This window comes from Arvicola amphibius, chromosome 8 (genome assembly GCF_903992535.2).
Source record: "Arvicola amphibius chromosome 8, mArvAmp1.2, whole genome shotgun sequence".
NCBI classification, from domain to species: domain Eukaryota; kingdom Metazoa; phylum Chordata; class Mammalia; order Rodentia; family Cricetidae; genus Arvicola; species Arvicola amphibius.
The window spans coordinates 19102234-19114873 of NC_052054.1; the positions used below are offsets into that span (position 1 = coordinate 19102234).

The 12640-nt window shown below is 39.0% G+C and overlaps 1 protein-coding gene across 5 annotated transcripts in view; it reads right to left on the reverse strand.

Annotated features, from left to right (window-relative positions):
• Positions 1-12640, reverse strand: part of Stxbp5 (syntaxin binding protein 5) — a 138639-nt gene that overhangs the window by 25836 nt on the left and 100163 nt on the right. For 3 of the 5 annotated variants that reach the window (XM_038338743.1, XM_038338742.1, XM_038338740.1), the window contains exons 17-19: positions 12124-12249; positions 9499-9650; positions 3931-3996 (exon numbers count right to left, since the gene is read on the reverse strand). In XM_038338743.1, the coding sequence (XP_038194671.1) occupies positions 3931-3996; positions 9499-9650; positions 12124-12249 (344 nt within the window). The remainder of the gene's footprint in view (positions 1-3930; positions 3997-9498; positions 9651-12123; positions 12250-12640) is intronic. The other 2 variants (XM_038338744.1, XM_038338741.1) reach the window with 1 other exon arrangement.

Below are 12640 nucleotides of genomic sequence, written 5' to 3' on the forward strand. Positions count from 1 at the left end.
ACTATGGCCAGGGAGACAGTTTCACTAGGAAAAGTCTGCCAAAAAGGGCAGAATCCAACTGCCCATGCAGAGGTTTGCAAACACTGCTCTCTGAATAGTCCACGCTGCTTTTATTAACAGCGTCCAGAGTCTCCCCAGTCTCACTCAGAACTATCACAAAGCCATTGCTGACCGCAGTAACAGTTCCAGAGCAGAAACAGGGACAGCTGTTTTTCATATAAATACAACAACATAATTAAAGAGGATAAAGGTCATAGGAACTTCACACTTTAAAATATTGTCATCTTTGATACCAAATGGCTGTATAAATTTATGGTAAGTGTATATTATTTTATATATTTCATATCAGAGTAACAATAGGCTAGCATGTCCATATATTAATATTAAAAGAAGTTTGTTGTTTTCTAAACATAATCAGGCAATATGGTTGAAAATGCTTACTACTGGTTGTTGTAATTTTTATGACAACATATGACAAGTTAAAAATTTATTTGAATAAATGTACTAGATTACTGTAATTTAACAAACACGAAAACCATATACAACTTCTTATTTTTTTCCGGGCCACATATAAATACCAAAAGTCAGCATTTTTATCAAGCTATGTGTGAATCTTCATTTTAAAAGAGCCCAGCAGATCCCTAAACTCATCGCAGCATTCTATACGCCTATATAAATACAAACAAATGGATTACAGAGACTGCACCACTTCTGAAGTGCGGCAGAACACAGTCGGCGGTCCCAGAAATAACAGTCTGTGCGGTCATCACGTCCACCTGCTCCTGTGATGTCAGCTTCAGAAGACCACTGTTTATCAAAGGGTTTCTGAAAAGAGCCCTTATAGAAATTATCTGAGCAGCTGACTATTTTGGTTACAGGATTTAAATGACCCTCAATTTTCTCCACTGCATGCATAAGCTTGGTCAATGTTGGTTTTGACAGAAGGCACACGGGCATTCACACTTCCAAAACACTGATCTCTTGTCAGTACTTCTGAGGAACTCATTCTAAGTTCCAATTCACTTTTATACCTATTTTTCTCTTTTACATATAATAACTTTTAAAATACCAACTATTGTTTTTCATAATTCATTATGGGCATTTAACAATTTTATTATCTCATTGTGAGTAATTCAATCAAGCACTTTTGTTATTTTCACTCCATTGAAAACAATTAAAAAATAAAGAGCTGTCTATTCTTACTTTTAATCCCAGCACACAGGAGGCAGGACCCGACCTGGTGTGAATAGTGAATTCCAGGCTAGGAAAGCCTGCCTCAAAATACCAAAGACAAATAGATAAGAAAAAGAAAATTGTGGCTTTTGAGTCACCTCACATTAATTTAATCCATGTTTATCAATAGACTTTAATTTGGTAGTAAGATAAATGGATGATAACAAATCTTTCCTTTATTTCTCAATTAGGAAGTAAAAATGGATGACGGCAAAGCAATTATAAATATTAAAAGTAAGATAATCAGGCCATGGTAACAAAGAATATTAGTAACTATCATAACGGAAAATATAGCCAAGCTGCAAAGGTAGCGACCAAAGGGGGCCTGACATGGGCACCCTAGCGCCCACTTCAGTGTGCTCAGCTCTGCACACTGACATCCATACTGTTTTAGATGTTAGCACGGTGAAGCTTGGCCTTTTCGAAGAACATCTTTTCTTGATGTGTAACAACAGACTTGAGTCCTCAGAATTCTGTAATCTGAGCATGAGCAAAGGCTGATCCGAATACACTGCAGGTTTTACTTTTAAGAACAAGAATTCATGTCTTATCATTGATCTCTTTGATGTTACAACTTTAACACTATTTCAAACTGACAGAAATGTTAGAAACAATAAAAACAGGTAGAGTCTCATCAATGTTAAAATCATACCAAGTTTTCATATGAACCAAGAAGCAAAATATATTCTGAAACGTTGAGCCACATTTGAGTTTCCTCTACTTTGAGGATCTCTGGGGCAGGATTTAGAGTATAAATATTTTATGTAATTTCTATACTTATATTTAAGTATCATTTTGCATTTATCTAAAATTGTGTGTGAGTATTAAATGCTTCATTCACCTGCCATTTTAAAGCTTGGCCTAGTATGAAGAGATTAATTTATTTGGCCTGAATGTAACAAAACAAATTAGCAATTTAATGATGATATGTTTCATGCCTGAAATACTCACTGTGCTCAAGCCCTTAGTATACTGACAACTATATTTGGGGAAGGTAGGAAGAATAGAAATAAACTTAATGCACTTGGAAGGAACAATGAAGATAAACTATAGTTCCAACTCCAAATTTAAAAAGATTTCAGTCTACAAGAGGGAAAGTAATTCCTTTCTATTGTCCACAACTTTACTGATAGGCAGGCAGCAGTGTGGCTTCTGTGGCTCTATGTTTTAGGAGTTTAATGGGTAAAGTGAAATAGGAGGTTTAAATAACAAAATACCTGTGTGAACAGACTCTATGTGAGTCTATGTTCATGTGTGCGCTGTGTGTTGGTGTGTGTGTTGCTGTGTGTGTGTGTGCACATGTGTGTGTGTGTGTATGCACAAGTGTACATGAGGAGGCCAAAGAGCAATCCCAGGTTTCATTCCTCAGGTGCTGTCCACCTTGTATTCTGAGGCAGAGGTTCTTATCTTGGAACTTGTCACACAGGCAAGGTTAGGAGGCCAGGAAGCCACGGGAATCCACTGTCTTCACTTCCCCAGGGCTGGGATCACAACAGCCCATCACTGTGCTTGGCTTTTCTGTGTGGGCTCTGAGGAACAAACTCACATCTTCTCAAGGGCAAGCACTTTACTCATGGTCCCTCTCCTCAGTCCACTCTTCAAGCTTAAAACATCAAATGATCAATTTGTGCAAAATCAGAAAAAAAGCAATTGTAAAAAGAAAACACAAACGCTTTCATCAACGTAGGGCTAACGAAGTGGAAGCAGAAACATGACAGTGATAAAAATATTCTGCACAGTGCACCCTACAACTCTTCCCAGCATAGGAGAATGGCTGGCGTAGGACAGAAGTGTAAACAGGGGTTACTGATGCCGAGAAAAATCTTGCTAAGAGAAAAGCTAATGAACATTCCTAGGTAGAAAACATAATAAATTTAATTAAAATAATAAAGTTAAATTTACTAATGACTAGCAAAGCTACAATCTTGTACAATAACAAACTCAAGATTGTACTTCTAAGGATACTCAAATGTAGTACAAACAATGTTGCTGTGAAATAGTAATATGCATATGGGTCACAGAAAGACCCTGCAAATAAAATGAACTGCTTTGATAAGAACATAAGTCCCCAAGAATGACCTTGCTCAAAATGAAAACCAAATGCAAATAGGCTACAATTTATTTCACTAAGAGTCCATTTTTCATACTGCATCAAAATCTTTAATTCCATTTGGTTCTGGAGGTGTCATGAGTGACAAAGGGCTTGCCTAGTATGTACAAGGTCCTGGGTTTGAGCCCTATCATTGAGCAAAAAAAAAAAAAAAAAAAAAAGGGGGGGGGGGAATCTGTCATAGCATTGGAATGGATATTATTTTATAATTATCAAAAAGGTGAATTTTCAACTAAAAATTCAACTTTCCATGATCCTACTTCATTCTACTAAACATCAGGAGTATCTAGAAGCATAGATCTGAGACAGCTAGAGCATCGATTCAGTGGTAGGTAGGAAATACATTTAACACTGTTATCTGTAAGAAAGCTAACTGAGCACTCAATCATTCAAGCCTGAACAGACACAAGCTATGGATTTTTATTAGCATGAGCCACATTTATTTCCCCTTATTAACACTGTTATGACTTTAAGACAAAATGTGATATGTTTCTCACATTTAGTTATAAGTGTGTATAATATTGTACTGATAAGCCATCTTAGTTTTTTTAAAATCTTAATTGTTAATGAAATAAAAACCAGATTACCGGAAGTTGGAGATTTGCAGCGATCCTCTGAGACAACAGTCCCTTCAGTAATATCACACAGGCCTGCTGAAAGGCAAAACAAGAGCAAATGACACCACACCATTTACACAAGCTCGTCTTCCACGTGGGGTCTATTTCACTGCTAGTCACTTAAAGACAGATTAGAGGATATGGCAATGGTGAGGCTCGAGGTGGGAGCATTCTGGTAATAAACTATCTCCAATTAATATGGCTGTGGTCCACTGAACAAGAAAATTTGGAAACGGAATTTCTAAACAAAGTGACTTATTATTCTTGGATATCAGATATGACCCAAGACCTGTACAACACCAGAGCTGTGGAGACATGTGGCTTTCTCAAGGGAGAAGAAACACTTATGTTTGGTAATTTTTATATCACAAGAGTCCTCAACTCATCTCTCTAAGTGGTTTTCCTTAAGTCTTGAACACATTGCTTAAATATTTTTAAATGATTATAAAAATATTTTGTATCTCTTGAATTTGTAGTATTTTAAAGATTGCTCATTATCTATCCTATTCAGTATCCCTCTTAAAAAACTATAGTATCACATTTTAAAACCTCTTAACAAAGACTTCTCTCAAGGCAGATATGAATTGCATAAATTATATATGATCCATACTATAAGTAGGCAGAAATTATAGAAAAAAACCACTGCAAAGTATTTTATGAGGTAAAGGGAAAGGATTAACAGAAATGAAGATATCTGAAAAAGTCACATGGAAACTTATCATATCATAAATCAATAGTAATAATGATAATAATAAAGACTGTAAAGGGATGTACACTGAATAGGTGGATAATGGTGCTCAGACTACTCAACAAAAAGGCCAACATCGTGTGCAAGACGCCTCCCTATGAGCTGTTGGTCTGGAAGGCACTAGAGGCCCCCAAGCAGGGCAGGTCACTGCTGAGGGTGAGGCCTTTCTGCTGAACACAGCACATGCTCTGGCTTCACAGAAACCAAGACTGGAACAGGGTCACCCATATCAGCCACTTTCTGATTGGACTGAGGCATATCCCACAGGAGAAAATTCATGCTTGGCACTGTAAAAGTAATTAAAACCCCATGCCAGGGGAAGTGAGGGGCACATGTGTGTCGTGTGTGTGTGGGGTATGCGGGTGGGTGGTGTGTGTGTGTGTGTTTGTATGTGTGTGTGCATGTGTCTGTGTGGGTATGTTAGTGAGTGTGGTTGTGTGTCTGTGTGGTTATGTGAGTGGGTGTGGGTATGTGTGTGTATGTATGAGTGTGTGTGTGGGTGGGTATGTGAATGGGTGTGGGTGTGTCTGTATGTGTGTGTGTGTGGGTATGTGAGTGGGTGTGGGTGTGTGTATGTGTCAGTGTGCATGTGTCTGTGGGTATGCGAGGGGGTGTGGGTGTGAGTGTGTGAGTGTGTGTGTGCGTGGATGTGAGTGGGTTTGTAATCTCCTACTGTTTTTGCTAAGCTGATCCAGTGTCGAACTTCCTTCTAAACAGTTATGTTTGTACTCATAGATCAATGCTCTCTGCCTCTTTCTGCAGTGGGTTAAGCGAGAGGCCCATACTTGGTCATATGTTGAGAATATGTGACTTGTGTCTCGCCCCTAAACAGGACATCTGTACCAACTCCTCAAGGCCTGGAGAAACTGCAGAAGAGTGGGCAGAAGGAATATAGGGCTGAAGGCTGGCACCAAGTGCTGTGGACTGCTGTCTTTGGAAGATGACATGCTGTTTCACCCATGAACCCACAGCAGTGGTAGTTTCTGATACAAGGCCTCATGTGACTGGGCCAGTCACCATTCCATCACAGGTGTGGAAGGGGACTCTTGCGCCTCTATTACTCTTTTCAGAGTTACAGGCAGCTAATGGTTGCTGAGGGTGAGGGGACCACATTCCTCATTGGTTTAGCAAATGGTAAACTGACCTTGTTCAAGTAAATAACCTTCCCTACCTATTTCATGCAAGAAACCCTAACTGAATGTAGTAGGATGGAAACAGAAGTGTGCACTAGTGCGCTTCCACGCGCGCGCGCGCGCGCGCGCACACACACACACACACACACACACACGAGGGGCACTTATTGAGAAATTTGGATTAGTTGAGAAACTGGATTGTACATTAAAGCCCCAGAAGAAGATAGGTGTTATACCATGGATGTCACGGGACCATTCAGAACCCGCTTCCTATTATTTCATGAAATAACAATCTTACAATTGCTATGCATAGTACATAGTACATAAGTGCATTTACACATTCTTTAAAATACTTTTATATCCGTCTGTCTATTCAGTGAGTATGCATGTATGTATGTGTGTGAGGAAGAGCATGCTCCAGTGCACATGTAAAGGCTAGAGGACAACTTATGGGAACTGGTTCACTTGTCCCACGTTTAGATTCAGGGAACTGCACCAAGGTCACCAGGCTTGGCAACTAGTGTCTCAGCCACTAAGCCATCTATGCCTTTTGCAATCCTGTAAACCCATTTTACTGAACACACACACGCACACGCACACGCACACGCACACGCACACACGCACACACACACACACACACACCTCTTCTTACAGCTTTACTTTCTGTGGTTTCAATTACTCACTGTTAATCTGGTATGAAATATAGACGGTAAACTGTAAAAATAATTCTTAAATTTTATGTAGGTACCTTGTTAGGTAGTGTGCTAAAATCTCACTGCATAGGGCATCACTGCTCCATCAGAGGACTAGTCCTGCTCATTGACTAAACAGTCATAGTGTGGTAGTGCTTATGGCCAAGTACCTCACAAAGGTGCAGATGCTGATGTGCCTACGAGAGCCATAAACTGCTTTGAGTACCATGCCATATCACCACAGGGAGGAGGAGCATGCATAGCAATAAGACATTTTGAAGCAGAGAGACCATTTGCACAAAAGTGCAATATAGAAATATGAATTGTTCATTTTAGTATGTTACTGTTGATAATCTTACTGTGCCTCATTCTAATTGAACATTATCACAGGAATGTATGGACAAGGAAACATAATACACAGAGGGTCTGAAATGGGTTCGGGTATCCCCTAGGAACGAACATCCCTGTGATAGTTTTACAATAATCCTTGTGAGGCCTCAATCCAAAAAGTTAACATTTTCAAACTTCAAATGATAATATTTTATTTTATAAAGCAAATTAATAAGTGACTCTAGAGTCCTAATCAAAATAGACTCCATCTGTTGGTAGTAAATACAATTCTCCATTCACACTGGCCTTTAAAAAGGTTGAAAACAGCGTGACGGCACTTGTGCTACAGAGCAAGAACGAACTACAAAAAGGAGGAGGAGGAGGAAGAAAGCAGCAAGCTAGGTTCCATATCTGTAACCCCAGACCAGGAGAGGGAGCAAACGCAGCCCTTGAGCTCACTAGCCTGCTTCTAATTTTAAGACAGGGTTTCAGCAGCCAGCCTTGAACTGGAGGAGATCCTCTTGTCTCGGCTTCCCACATCCTAGAATTGTATGCATGCACCCTAATACTAGGGTAAGAATATCATTCTTTTTATATCAATACAAATTCTAATGCCAATTATTATCCATTAATTTTGTATGAAAAATAAATAAATCAATTTTGAAATCAGAGGCACAAATATTCTTAAGATATTACTAAAACGTCAAACATTAACCCTCTTCTCCTTCCTTCTATGAAGTAGTCTCTTCTACATAGATGTACACCCCCAGTTTTTAGTTAAGAAATCTTAGGTAATGATAGTATGGCAAAATTACAACGTGAAACATTTTAGCATAATAAAACCTTGAAATAGTTCTCATATGCCTAACATCTATCTCTTCAATATAAAATGAAGCAAATAATATTATAAATTATATTAAAGAATTTACTATAAATAAATAATAAAGTAGGATGCAGTAAAATTTAAGAAAAAAATTAATTGTATAATAAACCTTGACCTATTCTTAGATAAGTTCAGACATTCAATAATAAGCAATTTAATGTAAACCTTCTAAAGTATAAAGGAGAAAAGAAATTAATTTTAAGACTAGTAAGAATTTTACAAGTTTGTAAAATCTGAATTTTTATAACAAAATGTTTTAATATATTTTCATAACTATTTCTTTCCTGGATTTATAAAGAAGCTTGGTTGGGGCATATTGCTTAATTAGCTGTTATGAGATAACTCTAAATAATGAGTTTGGTCTTTTAGATGTAAAGTATTTTAGTTAATTAGTAAAATGAAAAAGGAAACAATGATCTTACAGAGAACAAAAACGTCAAGACATAAACGACTTACTTATAAAAGAAGAACGGAGTCTTTTCACTGACTCAGAGCTAGGAAGACCGCACATGCAAGAAGCCACAGCCAGCATACCTTAGTGAAGCCATGAGGAGGGAGGGAGAAAGAAAGGAGACAGATACTAGAATGGCATGGCTGAACAGAACTTTTGCTGGAGATAATACATGACAACATGATTGGACTCACAGACAGATAAAGCAGAACAAACTGTGAAAAAAAATTCTGACCATTAAGCAAATTGCCAGAAAAGCCTAACATTACCTTTCTTTTTCGTTTCCTTTCCTCACATGGTACAAACTTGGTAGCAATCATTAGCCAATAATGTACTGAGAGCACCTTAAATCTGAGAGAATGTTAAAATGCTCTGTGTGTGTGTATGGCAAATACGTATATGCATATGTATGAGTATATATATGTGTGTGTGTAGTGCTAGACTTCATGGCTTTGGGCACCCTGAATCAAAAAGAACTTTAATTCCATGGGCATGCGGAGAATGTACAGACATTCTCTAAACCAATGCTTACCAGGATTCCGCAGACGAATGAAGCAAGCCCTGAATAGCGCTCCCCTTAATCCTGGTCCAGCTGGGAGGGACCCCAGGAAAACTAAGCTCACTGCCGATTATTGTTAGAGGTCTCCTTAATATACCCCCATATCGTATATATGAAGTTATCTGATGTATATCACGAAGTAAAATATAGGCAAGACGTACAGGATACTTAGCCAGAAATATGTGTATTTTATGTTCTAAGAGATATCAGCATTGAGGCGGTATTAATACTAGATATTTAACAAACAGCAAAGAACACTACGAAGATTTTTTTTTTTGTATGAGCCCAAGTTTGTGCCAAATCAAGGCTATCTACACATGCTCATTATCAGGGAAGCAAATCACCTCTGAGCCCACTTTCACACAGGAATGATTGCTTTCATAAGATGGTTCAAATTCAATTATTAGCTGAAAGGGACCAAACAAGAAAACTTTGAAATCCATTTCTATTCTATAATAACTGGATGTACATTCCTAGTATTCCACCGTAGCTGAAGTGTGACGCTGGTTTTCTTGTGACATTAAAAGTAACCCTATATTATTAAGAACAAAAGAAAACAAACCATGAAGGCAACACAAAACAAAAACAAGACTCCTATGTCTAGCTGGTCTTTGGTTGTTTACATATCCAGTTTAAAGCAGACTCGCCGTTTGCTTAAGGGAAGCACTCACAGACACAAGGGACATATGCATGCGAGCATCTGCAGCATTTAAAGCTCAGGAAGGTTTTCCTTTCATTTTACCTCCTGAAGGTTGGCGTGATTTCCGAGGCGACCTGGGTTCTCTTCGGTAAGGATCGTTTGAGCCGTACAGTTCTATGGTGCTGAGGTTGAGCAGTACTGCCTTCTGGAGGTAGTCAACCATTGCGATGCCGTTACAGTTGCCAAAAACCACACTAGCAACGAGAAGCATAAGTAGCTCAGTGCAAACAAGTTATTAGAAGAAATGTGCACTACAACGCTGAAGGATAGGATGGTGGGCCTTTCAGAAAATTGTTTTTCCATTTATTTTATTGACTGTGTGAGTGTGTGTGTGTGTGTGTGTGTGTGCTCGCATGTGGAGTTAGGGGATCTGGGGACTCGCCTCAGTTGCCTGAAATTAAAGGCAAGGATAGGTATAGGAATACAGAATACATAGTCTTTCTAAAGGAGCTATTCTATTCATATCTCTGTAGATATTATCTATATCATTAAGTCAAACATTAGCACCATTTATAAGAATATTTGACACAAAAGCTGAAGCTTGATCAGACCCCCCTCCACACACACACACTAAGCAATGTAAATGTCTATTTTTCTGTTCCTGGGAAAATGGAATTATAGCTTAGAATAATCTGTGGTAACTCCTCTGTCAAGAACAAAAAGGAAATATAAACCTTGGGAGACTCCCTTTGAGCTGTGCAAAATGCTTTCTTCATTACAGTTTAGGAACCACAACCTAACTTCTAGTGTATAATGGATTCTTATTCTAAGAGCTCTTAAAGCATCTTGATAGCTGGCATGTACAGGGGAGTGACGTCATAGTCAAAGAGGATGGACAAGACTTTGGCTAGCAGACGATAAACTCAGAGAGGAAACCTTGCACTCAGGTGCAGAGGAGCACACTAGGCATGAACACACAGGAGCCAGAGAGGTAGATGTTTCAACTGAAGCTTTAAAAATGAGCTACACATTATAAAGTCTTGGCAAGTAACTTAAATTTCAAAACTAGAGAAGGAGCAAAAATTTCCACCAAATAAACAAGCCCACACAGCTGAGGAGTGAGAGCCTGAAATGGCCCTTTCCTATAGCCATACTGATGAATATCTTGCATATATCACCATAGAAGTGATGGATGGAGATAGAGACAGAGACACTGGAGCGCAGGACTGAGCTCCCAAGGCCCAAATGAGGAGCTGAAGGAGGGAGAACATGAGCAAGGAAGTCAGGACCGGTGAGGAATGTGCCCACCCACTGAGACTGCAGGGGGGGGGGCGCTGATCTAATGGGAGCTTACCAAAGCCAGCTCAACTGGGACTGAAAAAGCATGGGATCAAACCAGACTCTCTGAACATGGTGGACAAGGAGGACTGACTGAGAAGCCAAGGACAATGGCACTGGGTTTTGATCCTACTGCATGTACTGGCTTTTGGGGAGCCTAGTCTGTTTAGATGCGCACCTTCCTGGACCTAGATGGAGTGGGTTGGAACTTGGACTTCCTGCAGGGCAGGGAACCCTGACTGCTCTTTGGACTGGAAAGGGAGGGGGAGGAAAATGGGAGGTGGGGAGGAGGCGGAAACTTTTAATAATAATAAAACAAAATTAAAAAAAGAGGAAGAAAGTAAAAAAATAAACAAGCCCACAAATATAATAAAAACGTATAATTAAATGATCAGTTTTTAAATAGTTTTGAAATTTCCTTTTTTTTAAGTCTGTAGTTTTTGATGTTGTTGTTGTAATGCTCAATAAAGTATTTAGAAGGTAGAGCTTTTGTTCTTCCATAAGAACAGCCAATAAAAGATATCAGGAGGCTTCTCAGCTTACAACCAGGTTAAATTGGATGTACAAATCCAAGAGACAGAGGACTGATAGTGAGTTAGTAGATTAGCAGGAACAAAAGTACAGGTGACTCTCCATGACTACTACTGAGGACAAGACAGGTCTGTGCAAAAACACTACTGTAACAGAGACCACAGGGCTGTGCAAAAACACTACTATAACAGAGACCATAGGGCTGTGCATAAACATGGCTGTAGCAGACGCCGCAGGGCTGTGCATAAACATGGCTGTAACAGAGACCACAGGGCTGTGCATAAACATGGCTGTAACAGACAGTACACAGCAGTTTCCTACTGTGATGCTGAGGTTCTAAACCTAGACAAAGTATAACAATTGCTTTATCTATATGCTGAAGGCATAAGGACAATTGCACTTGTGTACAGAGGAGTATTTTGTTAAGACTGCTGCTATACCCTTAGAAATCTGTACACGTTGACTTTGGAAGCTGAGAAAACATGACACTGTTCCAGTTCCACTTATACAGAATACAGAATCCATTTATAAAATCTATGTTAGAGTTTAAGGGAAATGTGAGAACACTACTTCTCAGGGCGACACTGGGAGGGCACACTGACTTTCCCTCTGGTAAGCACGCCCAATTGTACATCAGTAGTCACAGCACAGACATACAAGAACTCTGCAAAACAAAACCATATCCGCAAAAAAAGCAGAAATACTGAAATGATAGCTACATAGCAGCATTTTAGGTGACGATACAACAAAGCCCAAGTATTTTTATACTTTTATACTTAAATGCAAAATTACATAGGGAATACTACAAAGAGACTGAAAAACAAAATCCAATAAAACAACAAGAACACTCATACTTACAGCCCATAGGAAGAATTGAGTGCCAGGCTGGTGATCTGCTGTGGAGGTTCTCCACCCACCCACACCAACTGAATAACTAGTTCTGTCTGATAACCCGGAGACTGTTTAAGTGGTGAAGTTTTGACTCTGGAAAAGAAAAGGGAAGACACATTAGCATTTTAACACATTTCTAATTAACTAATTGCCTTTCGCACATGAAATCATACATAGTCATTCAAGAATAATTTTATACAGGAGACCACACTAGATTTCCTAAAATGTAGAAGTCAGAGCACTGTGTTCTAGAAGCATTTAACCTCGTTGCAGAGATGAACACATGCCCGAGTGACAAAGCTAGAAAAATACTGGCAAATTATGGCTATAATGTGATGAGACAGGAAAGGATGACGGGTAAGAGAGAATAAGTGGGGAATAAAAGAGGAAAGGAAGAACAAAAAAAAAAACAGGAAAAAGTGGGTTTAAAAATGAGCAAAAGCAGCAACAAGCAACCAGAAAGAAAAAAAAGCAAAAGAATAAA